The following is a 21,220-nucleotide window of genomic DNA, read 5'->3' as shown; positions in this document are numbered from 1 at the left end:
TATTAAATAAAACATTCACATCAACATGATTGGGTGTCATTACTAAACGCTGTTTATTTAGCTCCACTGCACAGTATTAGCCAAAAAATATTTACCTTTATTGCCCCCTTTAGGTTCGAATAAACTACCACAAACTGAAGAAATCTCTTTGATTAACTTAAATTAAGTCAATTGGACATGTAGCTAAATCATTTTTTTAATGCATATCAAGAAATATGGGGTTTATTCTAATATACAATCAATGCATAGAAAAACGTTTCCAAATACAGCTATGGAACACGCATATACATTTGAAATACTATATTTCAATACAGAGCAAATTCAAATGTTTGTTAAAAGGTGGACATCACTTTTAGCCGCTACTCTATTTATTGCAACATTGTTATATAGCCCAAGCGGTGCTACAATTAAAAAAAATTTGCTCTCTCCCTTGCAGGTCCAGGTCGACCACTTCCTCCAGACTGCGGTGGTTACACAATGGGATCATCTCAACAGCCCAATTCCTCCATGCTCTCCCACAATGGTCCCTTACCCTCAAATCGAATGGGTCTTTCCTCCAACTCTGTCTCCCAGATGGGTCCATCTGTTGGAGGATACATGTGTAGCAAAGGTCCCAAACAACCCCTCTGCCACCCCTCACAAGACTTTGGAATGCCGATGCAGCCAGGCCAGAGCATGATGGGAATGGGTGGACCTCCACGTCAACCGCTGCACCCGTCTCATGGTGTGACCAGACCGGGAATGCCATGTCCCAACTTGGCAGGAGGTCCCGTGCCAACCCATCACCTGCGGCAGGCGTTGCACCAAACTGGACCTCTTCCTTCGCGTCTGATGTTTCCTTCACAGCAGCAGCCTTCATCACAGTCCCAGCTCTGGCAGCACCAGCAGGGGGTGCAACCACACATGGACCCTGGAAACCACCAACATCCCTTCCCCAGTGGAGCAGCTCCACCCGGGTGTGGAGGGCCTCAGTTTCCACAGCGATCTAGCATGGCAGGTATGCCAGCCAACTTCCCTGGTGCCCGTCCTCCGCCTAATCAGGTAGCCCCTGGTCTGGTTGGCAGGCCGGATCAGAAGATGCCCACCAGCCAGCCGCTCTCCTCTATGGCCCAGCAAAATCTCAGAATCGGAGGTCCGCTTTCCGCTCTAGCTACTATGAAGCCCGGCGGTCTGTCTATGATGCACCCGGCCCATGGCATGGCTCCTCCTAGCTACCAGATTGCTTCCGTGGGCAAACATTGTTCACCGCAGGGCTATGGCCCTGGACACACTTCTGTACCTAAACTACCCTCTTATGACTATACGTCACAGCATCATAGCAACGGGGCAATGCCGGGGGGACTGCAAGGGCCTGGGAGAGGAGATGGTGGTGGGGAAGTAGACTTCATAGACACTCTGGTGGGAAACAATGAAGACTGGCTCAACAATCTCAACATGATTGATGAATACCTCGAGCAAAACTCATAGGGGTAACATGTCCAGACCTTCCCAGGTTGAAAATCACTACACACAGCAGCAGAACCGGAGTCGTGGGGTCATCGCTTTATGAGGTTATAAATCGTATTTTTCAGGGTTGGTATTAGCGAGAATGTATTGGTGGAAATGATGCACTGCTATGCCGCCTGAAATGACTTTGGTCCCCAGCTCTATTAAAAGAGTTCAAAAGGTGATGGAGCCATCAGACAGGGTTTTTTTTTAAGATGCCCTTTCAAATGCTCACAGATTGCTCTTCCAGTGCTCTTTGCACTATATTACAATTAAATTGTAAATTATGTTTAATATCTATGGAGTGAAACACTGATATGAATACATGAGCTTTCCCCACCAGCGTAATGAAAGTTCTCATGCAGTGAAAGCAATGTGGTAACAGTGTTGTTCTCATGTCGGACCAGACGGACAGAGATGTCTAGCTTTTCATTATTGCTGATTGAAAAGCATACCTTGTTTTAATGTGTATTTGAAAAGGGTCTTGTAAATAACGTGTTTTGTAAAATATAAAAAAAATGTTGTTTCTTAAACTGTAACATAGAAAAGAGAAGTAAACATATTTATGCTTCTTTTCTGCTGATGAATTCTTCTAAATTTCATTGTAAATAATGAATAAAACAAAATTGCAATGATGTAAAAAATAAAAATGAAAGCGACACATTGAAATTACAAATGATGTGTTTTACACTGGGAAACTCTTTTGTAATTTGTATTATGCAAGACAGTATGGTTAGTTTTGGAGTAATACTATGTATTACAGTGTTGATAAAATTGTTATGGTTTTGACATAACTGAACTTCTGGTACCCTAGTAAGCTCAAAACATTTTTAATTGTTTTGTGTTTTTAAATTGTGAGGTTTGGAGTACAATACCTTGTCACAGCATTTCATTTTAATATTTTGCTGTCCAGAGGTTCCATAAATGGATATAGCATAATACATGTTACACTAGACACCAGTGTAAAAGTCAATGTGACAAAATACGGAATAAGGATCAAGTTTTCTGGACCAAGGATGCTTTTTGACAATTCTAGGAATGTCTTTTGTATGTGCACACCGGCTACGTGGAACCTGGGGACAATATATATATATATATATATATTTCACACCACCTATTATGGTAATACAAGAGCAGCACCTGTCGCAGTATAAGACCCACCACCCTTTGTGCGGAGTCTTGGGTCTTCAACAGATCATTACCATGTAGTTGACGCCATGAACTTAAAGACATTCTGATTTGTGATTAATTGTGATTTATTTTGTCTTCATATTTTTAGATCGGAAAATAAACTGTATAAAAGAACAATGTCTCTTTTTGACCTTGTCACTTTTGTTTGGTTTTCCTGTCTTTGTTTTCACTGATGGTGTTACTGAAATTTATGACTACAGTAAAATTTAAAGCACCATACCTCTTTAGCCACCACAAATAGTGTTGAAATGTCTGATAACTGAGCAGAACTGACCGTTAGTTACAGAGAATCCAGATAATGGGGTCATGGACTCGGCAGAAACCACACGAGTAAACACGTTGAAGATTCTAGAAAGTGTGCCTAGTGTACGAGGCAATCTGCACGTCTGTTTCTTGTCTGGGTTTGAAGTTATTTAAAATAAAATAGGTTTCCGATGAGTCAGAGAAAAAAGTTTATGCTGTCATCGAAATGAAAGCACCATGGGAAATTATTCACAAGAAGAGGTTTAGATGCGTTTTAGAAGCCTGAATGAGGTTACATACTGAAGAATAATTTCTTAGATTTATTAAAAAGAATACATTTTAGATTCTAAAAAAATTCTATGTGTCTTTTCCCCACACACTTGAATATATTTCAGTCTCGTTTCATTCAAAATGAAGCCCATTCGTTTGGTAAATGAAATCACTGCTTTTTATCTGGAAGTATATGGATTTCACTTATATTATATTTACATGTGGAGAAAGTACAGGTGGGACTTCCCCTTTGAAAAGTAACTCTTACAAACAATTGCATATAATATCTGATATTTTCTGAGGTTTTTATCTACAGAACGGCATTTAAAAATTGACAATTTATATTACTTTGCAAAATGGTATGGGTAAAGAAATTACTAAACTTATTGAAATTCAAACATTTTCTCAAAACCTTAAACACACACACAAAAAGCTTTCACTGGCAAAATCAAACAATCGTGTCGAATGTTTATTGTGTGCAAAAACACTTAATACTGTTTTTATAATGTCCAAAATGTATGTAAGTCTTAAGCACCCTTTTTTTGTGAATATATTGTATACAAAGGTTGATAATTCCATATGACAAATTAAATCTGTATGAGCGTCTCTGTGTTGGTGACCAACAAGAGGTTGAATAAATGATGACAGAATTTTCACTTCTGGGTGAACTATTTCTTTAACTTTTGCCATCTGTGTTGAGAGTGCAAAAGGTTTTGGTGAGAGTTATTTAAAAAATGGGTTTAAATCAGTGGCCATTTGGTTCAGATAATGGGATTAAGTGTTTAGCAATTCAGAATAACTATAATGTCTTTCTTTTTTACAAAAATCCAACAGGTTCTTCGTACAATAAAAACTTTAATGGGTCATACAAGTATTTTCTACATTTTAGACTCAAACAGAGTCATTTTCATGCAATAACATTGTTCATTTTCCTTTTTATTTATTCTTTTCACAAATTAGTTGGATACTTTCAAACTAAGTTATCTAACTATGAAGAACAACATAAATACAAAATGTAAAAAATAAAAATAACATGTTTTTCTAATTTTTAGCTGCTCATATTTTACATTAAAGTGGTTAGTTTGTAGTTTACAGTACGCTTCCATCTCTCATGCAGAAAACATGATGCCTTTATCGTCAGATATTGCTGTCACATCGCATCATCTAAAAAGATGATGCAAAGGAACTGTAAGACTCCAGTGGCAAAAGCCTACTTAGCATTTGTATGTTAATGCAGTTTATGCAATAACTTCTTAAACCTGGAAAGTAAAAACAGTTGCAGATTAACCCTAGTTGTGTGCGGATAAACTATTGAATGGCTACTCTACTGAGTGCAACTATTTGAGTATTAGGAGAATTTGGGAGGCAAAAAAATGTTGTGCAATCAAAATGTAAAATGTGAGTGTCTCCTTTGTGGATGAAGATGCTGCCAAATAAAAAACGTATTTTTTAAATATTTTTGCTATGTTTTGCTCTTAATGTTTTCATTAGCTTTCCTTACACCAACAACACAATTAGTTACATAAATAGACATGATAAACGTTTTCATCATTTCAGTTCCTCTTCTTCTGTTGTATGGTTTTGCCTGTTTAGATCTGAAGCGTTCTGTTTCAACAATAAACGCATTGGTCTAATTTGTAGTTTTAGTTGAAGGAACATACAAACTTAACCGATCGCAACTTTATTGCAACAAAATAAACATCTAATTCACTTCTAACTTTTAATCCAACTTGTAAAATATGCAGTATAACAGGCAAGATCAAAAATCGTGTTTGTGTACAACTGTGGGAGACGTCCTTGTCAGATCGGTAAATCCAATTTCAACAGATTTAAATGAGTTTTTATGACATTATTATGTGGTTTTTCTTATTATATTTTTAATGAAATTGAATTCCTGCAAATAGACCCTAGTCAAGATAATGTTATGCGATTTTAACACGAAACATCGCTGCCGGTGGCCATTACTTCATTTTCCGGAGCAAAAATACAACTCCCTAAATTCTTTGCAGTACATCCGTGGACGAGCAGCCAATGGGCGCCGTGACCGCTGTCACGTGACTCGGGCTGTGCGCTTCCTGCGGCTGTGCAAAACAGACTGGCGATCTCAGGAACGGAGAATTGCAGTTTCTGGGTAAGTAAACGCGTTTGCTAACGACAGATCGCGCAAGTCGCTTATTGCGTTTTCCCAGTAAAGACCGGGTGTATATTTGGGGCCGGTTTGAGGAGAGACTGGGCTACATGTGGCACTTAAGAGGTGTGTTAGAGAGATAGGCCCGAGGTATTTCCTGGTCTCAGTCCTGTCCTGGAATACGTTCAGAGTGCACAGATGAAAAGGTTAAAAGTTATAAAAGTAGCTTTTTTTCTACGTTTGCAAAACTCTTTTCGACGTGTCCGTCGCGGCGTGTCGTTGTTTTACAGAATGCAGGGAATGTCTAGGCATATGGGTTGAGCACTACTGACTGATCATGATTTTCCATCTCATCATCACATAAGTTAGTGAACTTAAAGCTCCTGTCTGTCATGCCTGATCGGGGACATTTCAAATATCGAGGTTACATTGTTTTAGGTGCGTACAAAACACTTTGTGTTTATTAGGCTTGTCAACTTTGAGATGTATGTGTTTTATATACGACAGTTTTCCGTAAAGCTGTTATGTTTACTAATGTCTTCATGCTGAAGTAGGAGAATAGTTGTGACAGGAGTCCCTGAATAACGTGGATGTGCCCCGTCACGCCAGAGATCCATAACCGTCCTGTCATCATTATAAATAACTCTCTTTCTCTTTGACTGTTGCTGTAATCATTTACACGTCTATCTGTTAACCGTAACCTCTTGAGACACGACCAACACACACATCTGAACATAATGTGCCCCATAAATCCATATGAGTTTTTGTGTTAACTGTATAGGGGCCAAATAATGACCCCAGACTGTGAGGTTTAATAGATTTTCAGTGTTGTTGGTTTAAATGATTTGCATTCACCTGTATAACACGTATCCCCACCAATACAGATGTTAATCTGCACACATTACCTTTTGAGGTGTTTCAGTATATTAGTAGTTCAGGCAGTTGTTGTGAAGATACCGTGATGTACTGTAGGGTACCATGTAAGGCTGTCACAATATCAGAATTTACTTTGTGGTTATGGTGGCCTAAAGAATTCAGGATAAGGATATCATCGTGGTATTATCTCTTAAGATGTTATTTTTACAAAGGACTAATGTTACGAGTCATTGTTTTATTTACAATATTATCATCAGAAGTAGAATATACACATCATGTTTAGTATCATGGATGTTGACTATACTGGTAGGTTGTGACAACCTTAGTACCACACAGATGTTAATAATATGACAACCATATGCACTTATATATATATATAAACATGAAACAAATATTGAACACAAACATTAAATGGCTTGGTTTATTTTGACAGACATTTTGTGTGAAAATAATCTAATTTAATACGATGTAAATATCAATCTGTCCCACAATGCATCACTTCACAGAATGATCATAATTCACATAGCTGTTGTGAATTGATAGCACTTCTTGATGCTGCAGAGTCTTCGTTTCTACTTCCTTTCACTTCCGCTTTGGTACTTTCCCCATAATTAATATTAATAGCAACTGGGTTTGTCGAGAAAGTAAGGCTTAAAAAACATGACGTTATCTCATCTCCTTTCCTGACTCCTCTTTCATGTGATTAAAAAGCAAACGTTCCAAAAGGAAATAAAAACAACTAATCTTTTGTGGTCTTTCAGTAGCAGTGGAAGAAGCAGACCTAGCCATGGCTTCGGCTCCTATAGCGCCTTACAACTCCAGTCCATTGGGGAACAGCTCCAGCCAAAATGTAAGTGAAGTCCGACTGCATGTAGATGTCCGGCCCCCCATTTAGCCCCACCATTGATCTTACAGAACTCTTATTTTCTGTAATTTTATCCCCATTGCTTTTTAAAACTACATGATCCTGTAGGTGTGTGACTCTTTTGTTGGAGGGTTAGACTTACGTTTTCTGCATTAATAAATAATGTGCTTCACTGGTATCAATAGAGCTGCCCCTTGCTGTCCTTTCCTATATTATTAGGCAGCCCTATAGAAGCTATAGACGCCACATGTATAAGTATAGTGCATGTGAAGATAGCATTTAGAGGAAATATTTGCTGGTTTTGGGGTTTACACATCTTACTTTATAACAGTATCAATGTGTAGTTAACACAATTTAGGCAGTGACTTTAGCATATGGTCATCTAAAACCATTTTAAGCTAAATCTAATTATTGTATATTCAAAATACAGGTTTTTGGAAATTGTGTTAATTTTTTACTTTGTATTAATAAGTGTGGAATATTTGAAAGGTTAAAATGTCACATCACAGGATTTATAATGGAAAATAGGCACAAACTAAATATTTTCTCTGCCTATCCACAACACTAAAACACACTTTCTAGCATCCGACTGCACTATTTTAAGACGAGATTGTTTCCGTTCAGCACAGCTATTAGTATTTAGTACCATTTATAGACTTGCATATTGCATGTTGGTGAGTAAAAGCTTGATTCTAAATTAAAAGGGAACTTGAAACGGTGACCAAAAGATGTTTCCTTAAAAAGTAGCACAACCTTTTCTTGTCTAAATGCGTGCATGTGCATACAGTGGCTGGCTTGGCACATCACACCTCACTGGGCAGAGGGGATGCCAGGCAGACAGGGAGTTGGCACGTCGCTGGTGTTTGAGCCAGGAGACTGCTGTTCCATACATATGTTAGTGGAGCTGTAACACCTGGCAGGTGATAGGCAGCAGAACCCTAGTATCCATTTCCCAGGGTCCCCGAGGACAGCTAGAGAGATTTTTTTACAAAGGACTGCCCATCTGTCTCTGTGATTGCTTCTGTTTGCCTCTTATCTTAGTCTTTCTTTCTTTTCATATTTTTCCTTTCCTTCTTTTTTTTCATATTTTTCATTCGTTTTGGTTTTGATAGCTGCACAGAAATGATACACTGCGTCTTTAAGGACATCTCTTTCAACCCTACGGTTTTCATTTCTCCCTCTTCTTCATCTCCTCTTGTGTTTACCCAACTACTGCTTATTTCTGTTAGTCAGGTTAGTATCAGAGTATATGTGTGTGTGCGCTCATGGGTTTGGCTGCTACATTTGTCATCTCCAAAGAGCATGGGCTGGATCATTACCCAGAAGCCCTTGCTTCGCTCTGCCCATCAGTTTACAGCATACAAAACGCTGAACAGCAGCAAAAGGGCGACAGAATAAACGGCTACGTGGAGCAAACGCCGCTCTTAGCTGCATTCCAGTTCACTAACCTTCAACTGGCAGCAGGAAAATAGCCCAGGGAAAGACAATCTGGATCCCTGACCACACACACACATCAGACAGGGTGAAACAGGACAGTCTCCTTTTCTCTGTATTTTTCTCTCTTCACTACCCCCACTCATTTACTTCCTGTCACGCTCATTAATTTCCCAGAACTACACTTTTCTCTGATACAGTGTAATACCACAGAAGAAGGAGTCGTGTTAGGCTTCTGTTTGTTTAGAGTATTAATGTTGTGAGTATCAAAATATAACTGTTATGAGAAATAATTGTGTGTGCAGACTGAAGGGCATGGAAACAGAAACACAAGAAATTCCATCTGGTCCCGACTCCTTCGTAGTAAACCAAAATACAATAAAGCAACCAAAATACATTTTATTTCAACAAATAGGATTTGAGAAGGGTTAGAGATGGGTATGTCAACCTAATGTTACTCTGTGATTACAGACATCCAGAGAGAGTCTGAAGATGGAGCCGCTGGCTGATTTTGCGTCACTGCCGGGAGAAGAGAGAATTATTGGTAAGTGTGTGTGGTTCTTAATAAGCCTGTTTTTTATTCATAATGTATTTTAAGAATGTCGTTCTGATATTTGAGATCATCTTAAATAATCCATGTTCCAAGGAGCTACATGCATAGTTTAATAAATGCAAGGAAATACAGAATGACCTTTTGAACTGATGAGGTAACATGGTGAATGTCATTTGAGTAGAAAGTCGTATAGAATCTTAAATGTTTCTCATTAAATTGTGTATATGTTTGGGCAAAATGATCATTTTTGCTTAATTTTGTGAACTAATAACAATATTTCTCCCAAATTCCAAATACAAATATTGTTTCTATTTGCATGTATTTCCAGAAAATGAAAACTGGAGAAACGTGTCAAAATAACAGAAAAAACATATTTCATATTTACTTTCAAGCAATACAAAAGTAATATTTGTAATATGACGTCATGCTGTCAGTCTTTGACATTGGTGTTGGAAGACTTTGTCGCTTTGTTTGATTTTGTTGAAATTCAACAGACACTGGACACTGAAATGTTCACAATACATCTAGAAATACTGATAAGATGACGGAGCACAGTTTAATGTGGTTTTAAATACATTGACCCCATTCATTTTCTATAAAGGTTTTAGGTTCAAATGTTTATTATTAAAGTCCTCATTTTAATGGGATTTAAATCTGTCTTTATTAGATGTAATTTATTAATTGATATTGCCCAAATCTGTTCGACTCCTCAGATAAAGACATCATCTACATCTGCCCATTTAATGGTGCGCTGAAAGGAAAGGTGTTTATCACCAACTACAGACTCTACTTCAAGAGCACTGACACAGTAAGAGAAACTTTCACTAACACGTGTATGTGTGCATATCAAATAAAACAACAGTGTTCATGTGCCTCAGATCTCAAAACAAAACTCTTTTCACCTTAGTTTCACCTTTCTCTCAAAGGTTTAAAATCAGGCACAGACCCTCTGACGATATGCCAGGTGTTGCTCTGTTCAAAACCGGCCCATCCGTTTCCTTCCTCCTTTCTGTCTTTCATTATTTCCTCTTGTTTCTTTCACACAGTTTGTCCTTTACAGTTCCTGTATCGCCTATTTTGGATTAACTCTCGGTGTCCACCGTTACTAATAACAGGCATCTGTTAGTCAGTGTACCTAGAGAAAAGAGAAGGTAATGAGAGGAGGAAAAGGTTTAGAGGCTTTCATCTTTCCTGGCTCTGTCCTTGGCTTGCCACATGGCAGTGGGCACCTGCAGCCCTGTTTTGTGAACGTTTTTGCCATTGCTGGGGTCTGTTGCTATGATCTGTCAACTTGGCAAAGAGAGAAGGAAAGAAAAAAATGGCCCTTGAAGTGGGAAAGTTTATTGAAAGTTGTGTCTGTACAGAAATTCAAGTGTAACTCAAACATAAGTTCTTATGGTTCTGCTGTCAGACATATATGTAATAGGATTCCATTCCACTGTGTTTATAATACCTGTGTAAGAGTATTGATATAACGTCCTTTCCTCCCACTCTCACTGTTTTTTTTCTCTCTCAAGGAGACACCGGTTTCTGTGAACGTGCCCTTAGGTGTCATAAGCCGCATAGAGAAGATGGGGGGAGTCACCAGCCGAGGAGAGAATTCTTATGGGCTTGATATCACCTGCAAGGTACTGGCCCCAAATAACCCACAAATGATAGAAATAAACATACCATTATAAACAATGTACATAATGTGTATAGATTGAGACTACTTAAATGTACTTTAAATTTCAATAGAGGACATGAAGTGATGTATGCAAATGTAAGTTGTGAATCCCAGAGCCTTTGTGCACTCGGAATGCAAACACAAAAACAGAATGAAAATGTGAGTTCTTGAAAGAGAATCATGAGCGTGTGTGTATGTGTTTCAGGACATGAGAAACCTGCGATTCGCTCTGAAGCAAGAAGGCCACAGTCGAAGGGACATCTTCGATATTCTTTTCAAATATGCGTTTCCTCTATCTCACGGAATGGTCAGTATGTAGAGTATAGCTTTATTTTGATATAATGCCACATTTAACTGACTGTTGAACTTTTCTCTCTCTTTGTTGTTCACAGCAACTCTTTGCTTTTCTGAGTCAGGAGAAGTATGAGGAGAATGGCTGGAACGTTTATGAGCCCATGGAGGAGTTCAGGAGGCAGGTGAGGACCAGCTGCTTACATACAGCGTATTTTCCTCTGGGTTTTGTGTATAGTGTTTAATGTGTTGTTTTCTTGGTTTGTTTTTCTCAGGGTCTGCCCAATAATGAGTGGAGGATCACTTTCATCAATAAGAACTACGAGTTGTGCGACACCTATCCCACAATTCTTGTTGTTCCATATAAGGCCCCAGATGAGGATCTCAGAAGAGTGGGTACCTTCCGATCTCGGTGCCGCATCCCGGTGAGCTTTATTTCTTCATTTTACCTGTGACGTGTGTAAAAATGAATGACTTGAATTATGAGATTATCTAAAAACGGATGGTCCTGTGCTATAGAGCAATACATGTGTAGTTATATTCAGTATTTATTGTTATTGGATGTCTTTGTATGATAATAATGGTGAACTTTTATCTCAGCAATTATGTGTTTTGTTGGTGATATCTTCACTTTCTAAATTTGTGATATCTTTCCTCCAACATTCAGGTGTTGTCATGGTTCCATAAGCAGAACCACGCTGTGATTACACGGTGCAGTCAGCCTTTGGTGGGCATGAGCGGAAAGCGTAACAAAGATGATGAACGTTATTTGGACTTAATCCGTGAGGCCAATGGTACTCCAAAACTCACCATTTACGATGCCAGGCCCAACGTCAATGCTGTGGCGAATAAGGTTAGATTCCAGAATGCTGCTAATACTGTATGTGGACTAAGTCGTGGCCTGATCAGTTTCATCATCTTTAATCAGAAGTACAGAATGTTTTGGATAAGTTGTATTTCTTGTGTTTTACATTGGTTAATGAAAGTGAACAAAACCTTTAAACATCAAAATGTATGGGCTTTAGAGAAATGCGTCTGTTTTCTCAGCTCTAAAAACACTCTGTTCAGCACATGATCTATAAATCACATAAACTGCACACACAAGTAGGTTTTCAATTTTTGCCAATTGGCAGATCACACTAAAATCTACCTCATTGTGCATCAGTGGTTTTACAAAACTACTCATTCAACGCTGACGTGGCCTTATTGATCCAGCCATTTCTCTTACACAAGGTGTTTATATTGAACTCTCAGAGCAGGTGTGTGGAAATTCTATATGTAATCCTGCCCCTTAACCATAGACCTCTGAACCCTTAACTCCAGGCCACGGGCGGGGGTTACGAGGGCGAAGATGCATATCAGAACGCTGAGCTGGTGTTTCTGGACATCCATAATATCCATGTAATGAGAGAATCATTGAAGAAACTAAAGGATATTGTCTACCCTAATGTGGAGGAGTCCCATTGGCTCTCCAGCCTGGAGTCCACCCATTGGCTAGAGCATATCAAGGTTTGTCATAACATTCATGCTGGTGCTATTTTGTTGTGTTGGAAGTCTGTTGTTAGATAAAATGTGGGTGCAGGTTTGAGTTTGATCAGCTTTACTTTCTTTTACCTCTCTCTCAATATTTTAAATACTTTTTGGTGGATCTTGAATGTCTCTGTCCTTATTATAAATAGATAATATTTACAAATAGACAATCAGGCCTTGTGGGTATGATGTGACTACATCCATTTAAAGAGACAAACCTAACTGTCTGTTTCATCTAAACTCCCTGTTTCAATCATTTAAATCAGGGGTCTTTAATCGGGGGTCCACGGCCTAAGGTGTCCTCTGTGGCACTACAAGGGGACGGCTAATTACGGTTTACTCACAGGCAACTTTTTGTAAAAAATGGTAATATGACAATCAATGTTCTCTTAAGCTGCGCGGACTCATTGAAGCTCCCGCTTATTGCAATTTTTGCCTGCGTGCAAACAGAAATTCAGTCAGGCAGCAGAAGCAATAGAAGAAACGTTACATCTTCATCGTCTCCCTTGCGATAAGTTTACGCATGAAAGGATTTGCCTGCAAATAAAGTGAATTCTAATATATTTCTGAACTTCTGTTTAAATAAGTTAAAGCTTAAATGATCTAATTTGACAGGCAAAAGACACCACACTGCTTCTGCGTTGTAAAACTATCGTACGTGTTTCAAATATTTGAAACGCGAACCGTGTACTGAAGGTGCACTTCAAACAAGTTGACCGAAAAAGAACGCGGACCGGTTGCATGTTGTTGTCTGATATGATGCTCTGCAGAAAAAACTTGTGAATTTTGCTGATCCATGAGAAAATGAGAAAGACAACGGAGCTCAGAATTATAAAATAGCGGTGTGTTCTGAATGCATAACATCTGCACTGATTTCTTTCGCATCCAGAGACAACCTCTACCTCCACTAGAACAGTCGTTGTGCCATTAACCAGGGTCGGTCATCTCATTTAAGCCTTAATAAAACGAATGATGCTGCAAATCCCTTAAAATAATCAAACAATCTATATAAATTATACGAATAATACACAAAAGTCGTTTCTATTTAAATAGCTCCGTTCACACATTTAGTATAATGGGGTCCCTGCTGATCTAAGGGGTCCTTGCCCCGAAAAACATTGAAGACCCCTGATTTAAATAGTTCAAACTGGGAAGCTTTTTCAAATGTGTGAAGAAATGGACTTCATTTGGTAACAACGTAACTTTAGAGAAATGACTTTTATTACAAACGTTAGCATTCACTAGTTACTGTAGCTCACCTGCTGGAGCATTACGTTAGCGGCGCAAATGGTTGTAGGTTCGATTCCCAGGGAACACACAGTGATAAAATTATGTGTATATATTAGATCTATTATAATAGCAAAAAGTGAATGAAATGATAAATCATTCTTTCTTTTCTAGTTGGTGTTATCGGGGGCCATCCAGGTGGCAGATAAAGTGTCGTCTGGTAACTCTGTGATGGTTCACTGCAGTGACGGCTGGGATCGTACAGCTCAGCTCACTTCTCTCTCCATGCTGATGCTGGACTCCTACTTCAGAACTCTCCGGGGCTTCCAGGTGCTGCTGGAGAAGGAATGGATCAGCTTTGGACACAAGTTTGCTTCGGTGAGTATCACCAGATTGTTTTGTCATTTCAAAGCTTAAATTAGCGTCAGCAAAATCACACAGTAAATGTGATGGATTTAGTGTTTTGTCAAACATGTTAACAGAGTGACTGCTTTGAGAGAGTTTGATAGCGCACAAATAAGGAGATGTTGCTTCTGAAACTGATCCAATTTCATCAATATATTGTTGCTCATTTTCTAGTTGCAGAGCTTTATCTTGTGCCTACTTAATATGATGTTTGTGGGTTTGTAGAGAATCGGTCATGGAGACAAAAATCATGCGGATCAGGACAGATCACCCATCTTTTTGCAATTCATCGACTGCGTCTGGCAAATGACGAAACAGGTATAAACCTAATATATAAATCTGCAATGCCAGCACATGTCTTTATGTGTAAGGAGGCTTAACCAATAAGGCATCGGCTGTTTAGTCTGGACCCTTGTGACTTTTTTACAAAACACAAAAGGCGATATGTTGCGCTCTCTCTCTATGCTACTGTTTTGTATAGATCAAGCATCAAAAGCAACCTAAAAGCCAAATCACTTTTTACTTACAATCTTTCTCTCCATAGCATCTCAAATTTGATTAGGGCTTGTGATAAAAGCGGTTAATCGCATCCAGAATAAAAGTTTGTGTTAACATAAGATATATCTGTATACTGTGCATATTTATATTCATAAACACATACATGTATAGATGATTTCAAACCACATAAACAAACGTTTCTGCACATGCACGCGTCCGTGGGCTGCCTTTAACTTCCGGTACACATTCACAAACAACAGAGTGCCTGTAGATTATTTCTGATAACAAGCAGAAGCAACCGAGAAGAACCGTTACTTGGCTCAACTTGTTTCTCCAATATTTTGAATTGAGACTGCTATACCAAGCTCAACCGCTAGATGTCAATCTCCCATACGGTTTCTTTAAGTGCGACCAAACTTCAGGACCCATTCAACAAATTGTTTATTTAATACAATGAACATGCAACAAAACTCAGCAAATCGTTTATTTAATACAATTATTATACAAAAAAATATTAAAACAAATTAATATTAACGTAAATAAAATATAAATAGTTATATTTTTAGACACCGAACACCGACCGGATGTTAACTGCAGTCCTGGAACATGCGTCCGATGAAATGGTCTATATATTTAAGAAAAAGAAAACATTTAAATTACATATAAGAATTAATGTACACATGCAAATATTTTTTTTTGCTAAATTCTACTTGCGTGTACGTGTTTATGAATTCAAAATAAATATGGACAGTTGGCAGATGTATAATCAAGCGTAGCTTAAGGTTCTGGCACGGGCCGGGGGGTTCCCCAGGTTTGGGGACATGTATTGCTGCGCTCCCGCTCTGTCCATGCAAGGCTGCATGGCCGGGCGAAGAGTTTGCCCTCAACAGTTTCATCAGTTTCAAGAATCATCAGTTTCAAGAATCACTGTCCAGTTGAATTGTTTGGGTAACAGCTCCCTAAATACTCTCAAGATGTTTCCTTTTGTGTTCAATAAAAAACATACTGATTTGATGGCGTCTAAATTATGACATTAATGTAGGCCTTTGTGGGAACTATACTTTCAGAATACCACAAAACAATAAATAAGCTAATAATAATGCTTTTAATGATTTTGTTTACCTTTGATCTATCTTCCAAACCTGTAGTTCCCAACAGCATTCGAGTTTAATGAACGTCTCCTGGTGGTTATCTTGGATCACCTGTACAGCTGCCGATTTGGCAATTTCCTCTACAACTGCGAGAGTGCCCGTGACAACAATGTAAGAAATTAGTTTTTAATAATTGTATTCCTACTATGGAAGGTCCATAGGGATCATTTTAGGGGTGAACTATTCCTTTAAAAGCTGGCATTATATCAACATTTGGACTTATTCATAGTCCTTGCATGTATATACACTGCAGTGTCTAACACTAATGCATACATTATGAAAATATAGGCAGAATTCATTTAAATGTGCTTCATCATTTTACCATTATCACACCTTTGTCACAGTATTCCCATCTTCCTCACTGCCTATTTGAGGCGTCATTGGGATATATTGGCCTTTGCTCAGTCTCTCAGACACGTTGCCTTTTATTTCTCTCTTCTGCCTCATTGTGTGAAGTAGAGCATGAGTAAAAGAGATGCTTCACTGGCTCTCAGTCAGAGTAGATGCACTTCGGAGAGATGAAACATTCATTCTGTCGGCCCTCTAGAGTCGTTCACCTCGACAACAATGTTAGAGAGCGCAGTCTTTCTTTACAGCTGCTGCTAACCAGTGGATGCACTGCAAAAATGACTTTCTCACTTTGTGTTTCTGTCTTGTTTTCCAGTACAAATGGCTCAAAACTCTTGAATCAAGATGCACTTTCTTAATGAGCAAAATGATATATATAATTTCAGGGAATTTGTGCTTAAAAAAAATAAAGAAATCTGCCAATGCCGTAAGAAAAATATTCTTGAATTTGGTGACTAAGAAGAAGGTAAACCTTAATTCAAAATAATTTTTCTCACCACATTGGCATCTGGATTCAAGAATTTAGAGCCATTTGTACTGGAAAACAAGACCAGTCGGAACGTCATTTTTTGCAGTGTGTATCACAGCGCCTAGGGAATCTGCATTGTGACAATATGTCCAAACCCATTAACACCTGATTCTGTTTAACCAGTAAATTATAAATAAGCATTTTAAAATAAGGTTAAATATTATGTTTAGTATTAGATAACAGTATGCATTATATTTATATTTAGTACTAATTGTTTCTTCTTTTGTCTACATTGTTTGTTTTTAGGACGTTCGGACAAAGACGGTGTCTCTGTGGTCTTTGATCAACAGTGACACATCCTCATATATAAACCCCTTCTACACGACAGAGTCCAGTCGTGTGCTTTACCCTGTAGCCAGCATGCGCCACCTAGAGCTCTGGGTGAATTATTACATCCGCTGGAACCCTCGCATACAACACCAGGTATCAGCATATCATGTTGTGGATTTCTATAATCCTGGCCTTTAGGTGTTTTTATAGCTTAAGCATTATTAAACAGTGCTGTTTTTAGTAGATGTGTGGCCACGTGAGTGACATGAATAATGTTTATGTGTCTGTCTTGTGTATTGGGTGTTTTTGCCTCGGGGTGAGAGTGTGTGTGTGTACCCCTCTGATTCAGTGGTGCAGAAAATCCCCTCTCTCCAGTAATTACGTCCAGACTGTCGCTGCAGAGAACTGTCACTCAAATTGTCCTTATCAACACACACACAAACTCATAGGCGCGCATACCTTCTCTTTGGTTTTACACAGCCACTCCAGCACTGGCATTAATACACCTTAAAGTAATCTTTGTTACCAGTATAGAAATTTCAAGCCTAAACAAAAATACATCAGTTAAAAGCATTAGAATGTCTGCCTTATTGTAATGAACTAGCAACGGTTGTCTTAAAACTAGTATTCAACTGACAATGCCTTTTTATTAGCATCAAAACTATATTTTCATGTGGATGCAATGCAAGGTTAGAATTGCTTCATATTCCCAAATGATTCAAATAATTAACACACAAATAGTTGATTCACAAATACATTGAGAAACAGGTCAAAATAACAGAAAAGGTCTTATGTATTTTTTCAGACCTGAAATAGTGCAAGGAAAACAAGATCGTATTCACTTTTAAGCAATAGAACAGTAATATTTGTATTTTGATCATAATTTATATGTGTCTTGCCATGCTGTCAGTCTTTCACGTTGTTTTTGGAGAACTTCATGTCACTCCTGAGGTTTGATTTTGTTGAAGTTCAACACACTGGACTGGAATGGCCACAATACATGTAGAAATTCCGATTAAATCAAACATTGAAATGGTCTCTTTTTTCCGCGGCTGTATCTTTCACACAAATATACATTTATAAATCAATTAAATAAAAAAAAGTTTATGCCACAAACATGAGCTAAACTTGACATTCATTTTTTGACTGGTTTTTGTGCGTTTTTGAATTTTGAAACATTTACCTCTACTAAACGAACAAAGAAATACTCAAATAGCTGGATTCCACCCACCACCTTCTCAAATCAATTTGCAAAATTCCACATTGTGCTGAACTTTTGAGAACTTTCACCCTTTTACATTTGCCTTTTATTGCATTTAGTGCACTAGTTAGGTTTTTTGCTGCCCTCTTGTGGTAAAGGTTTTTACTGCTGTCACACTGAACTGTGTTCATGTTTGTGTAATTCAGCAACAGAGTCCAGTGGAACAGCGTTACAAGGAGCTATTGGCGTTGAGGGATCAGTACCTGAAGAAACTGGAGGACCTGCAGCTCACAGACTCCACCCCATCCTCCACCCGCTTGACAAACAGCTCCACCCCCAACGCTGCCACGCCCAATCAGCACATCACACACTTACAAACACCATTTTGATTGCAAGCGTATACAGACGTGGAACATGTGTACATAGCAATAGTAATAAATATGGTAACACGATTAGTAGTGATGACAGTTCTGACGAGTAACAAAACAATTATGCAATAATTCACAGTACAGCCTTCATCGCGCAAAAAAAAAGTTTAACATGGACGACTAGAAAAGCCTTAAAGTAACAGTGCTGTTTTTGCCTGCTGCATACCATGGACAGAAGTGTTTGAAAAAAGTGTACGCGTATCCCAGAAACCACTTGGATACGGTTTGGAATGCTCATGTGAGGACTGAAAGCGATCTTGTTGGATGGATGTCGGATGTGGTTTATTTGTTGTGTTATGCATGTTAGGATACGAGAAGATCTGAAACATTTTTGAATGTTGAGCACTGGTAAGATGTCTGAAAGGTTTTAAAAGTGGTGGTTTTGTTTCTTTTGGAGAGCTAGGAGCTTTAGGCTGTTTATTGTCTTGTCAAGCAGGGTCCTCAACCTTTGGATGAGCAATTGTTTCACGTGTCAGTTTACTGAATGACGGACCGATGGCTGACCTTGAAAGGTCAGGGAAGCCGATGTGTTACGTTAATGTCTTAATTTTTTCTCCATAAATGTTATTCACTGCTCAGGTGGGTGAACAATATGGTGGAAAATGTCGTGAACATTTGACTAGCTTTTTGATCAGACCCAGGGTTTTTTTAGAGAGTGACAGAGAGACCATGTCTGTGCCTTTACTCATATCTGAGGATTTCAGGTGTATATTTTAAAGACAAACTTTGTTTTGTCACGGCAGCATCAGGTGGCTTTGGGTTTCCCCTCAAAACGACATGCAGTTGCCACGGAAAACTACAATTCAGCCTCTGATAGTATTGCTTCCGAAGCGACATGGCATCAGAGTACTGCATCGTCCTTTTGGTAGGGCAGAATGGTTGGGATATGAAGCTGTTTGAGCTGTCCCCAGATCAGTTTTTTTCTTCAGTAAAGGAGCTGTGGCTGGTATGGGGTATTAAGTAACTGAACATGATGGCGGTTACTGTGAGTCGTTGCTACTGCTGCCTCTGAAAAGTAAACTTCTAAAGACTGACCTCAATGAGGATATGAAGTTTAAAGTGTGTGAAGAAGAATATGGTCAATAAACAGGCAAACAACGCGAGGTTGGATGTTTTAGGGGAAGAAATTACAAAAAATCTATTTTTTATTTTGTACAAGTACCAGAACTATGTAATTACCTCAAACAAAACGTATTTTACTGTTGAAAGTTCTAACGTTGTAAAGTATAGTTATTTTATTCAGTGTAAAATTTGACAGGTTTTATAAAAAGGAAAGTCATTAGAAAAATATTTTTTGGCTGGTTTTGGTAACTGTAGGTTATTTGTGGGACATCCTCTCATAGTTTCTTTTTTGTTTTTGTAATGGGCATTTCGATTTTTTCCTTTGTAACATTTTAACGATCTGTTCAAGATCTGATTCTGTAGGAATTCTTTTGTTCTCCATTCGTTTGCTCAATGCATAAAATTGAGTGAAGGAAAGCTACACTCTTGATTTGTTTCTTCTGACGTTTTCTGAAGTTAGACATGATAGTTTAAAGGGATCTATTTGTGTTTTGTATTCCCTCGTGTATCCTTAATTTGTTGGCCAACTGTTGTTCTGTACATAATGCTGATTAAATTAATTTAAACAATTTCACATGGAAGAAGTCTTCACGCTCATCACTGTTGTCCTCCATTTTATTCTAGTTTTTTTTGTTGTTTTGTGGATCTTTTTGTCTTTGGAAGGCTGGTATGTTTACACGTTGCTGTCAGTAGCAGTATAGGCGGTACTTCACACCAGAGCGATGCTTAAAGACCTTAAAGGAGTGGTACACTTCAACATTTTTGAAGTTAACTACTCCTTTAAAGGGTCAGTCTTAATTTATACACCCTTGTGTCATTTCAAACCCACATATGACTCTTTCATCTGTGTAACACAAAGGAAGAAACTCTGAGAAATGTCAGAATAGATATTGCGCTTGCCTGGTTACCAACGTTTTTCAAAATATCTCTCTAAATTTATATTTTACATTGTACTGACTGACTTACTTAAATGGGTCCGGTGCACCAGTGGTTAAAACTCTTCTACATTTACTCCTCGTACAATTTTCCACAGCCAATGTGAGTAAATTATACGTTTTAATTTTGGGGTGAAGTATCCCCTTAACACTTTAAACCTGCATTTAGAAACGAATAGGCTCAGCAGACAACCACTACTAACCATTTAATTGAAATGTAATTTCTTTTTATAGGTTTCACCTTAACAACAACAACATATGAAACCCATGTCATTATGAATGTGTGTAGTTTAGTCAAGACCAAGGTTATATTGTGTCGAGATCAAGACCAAGTCTAAGTCTTTTTTTAAAAAACTAGACATCATACAATTGCAGAGCTTTTGAAAGTTTCAGATAGAAACTGGTAACAAAGATTGGCACAGACTTTCCGCAACAAGTCTAGACTGAAAATCTGGGCAAAAGTCTTGTTGTCTATTTTCGCTTTAAGACAAGGCTGAAACTGAGACCATAAAATTGTCTAGTAGCCTACCACACTTGAGTAAATTGATCTAACAATTTGTATCAAGTCTATAAGGTCAATGCATGGAATAAAAACGAAGTCCGTTCGTTTAAGTAATATTTAATAATAAAAAGT

The 21,220-nt window shown here is 38.3% G+C and overlaps 2 protein-coding genes across 3 annotated transcripts in view; both read left to right on the top strand.

Annotated features, from left to right (window-relative positions):
* Nucleotides 1-2,180, top strand: part of LOC306898110 (uncharacterized protein) — a 55,382-nt gene extending 53,202 nt beyond the window's left edge. The window contains exon 5 of the mRNA XM_079463364.1: nt 437-2,180. Within this exon, the coding sequence (XP_079319490.1) occupies nt 437-1,467 (1,031 nt within the window). The 3' untranslated portion in view covers nt 1,468-2,180. The remainder of the gene's footprint in view (nt 1-436) is intronic.
* Nucleotides 2,181-5,199: 3,019 nt separating this feature from the next.
* Nucleotides 5,200-20,225, top strand: mtm1 (myotubularin 1). Of its 2 annotated transcripts, none has more exons than XM_079455734.1 (15): nt 5,200-5,320; nt 6,955-7,043; nt 8,964-9,036; nt 9,759-9,853; nt 10,563-10,673; nt 10,917-11,018; nt 11,104-11,187; nt 11,278-11,427; nt 11,670-11,855; nt 12,326-12,511; nt 13,934-14,137; nt 14,390-14,482; nt 15,811-15,924; nt 16,937-17,113; nt 18,368-20,225. In XM_079455734.1, exons 2-15 carry the CDS (start codon nt 6,981-6,983, stop codon nt 18,548-18,550), a joined length of 1,821 nt encoding a protein of 606 aa, XP_079311860.1. In that variant the 5' UTR covers nt 5,200-5,320; nt 6,955-6,980; the 3' UTR covers nt 18,551-20,225. The 2 variants fall into 2 exon arrangements, with proteins under 2 accessions (XP_079311860.1, XP_079311859.1); XM_079455733.1 differs by having other exon boundaries at nt 5,223-5,320; nt 6,958-7,043.
* Nucleotides 20,226-21,220: the final 995 nt, after the last annotated feature.

The sequence above is a fragment of the Barbatula barbatula genome (assembly GCF_947034865.1).
Source record: "Barbatula barbatula genome assembly, chromosome: 1".
Taxonomy (NCBI): Eukaryota; Metazoa; Chordata; class Actinopteri; order Cypriniformes; family Nemacheilidae; genus Barbatula; species Barbatula barbatula.
Note: the sequence above shows the minus strand (reverse complement) of the source record. Positions and strands in the feature narration are given on the sequence as shown.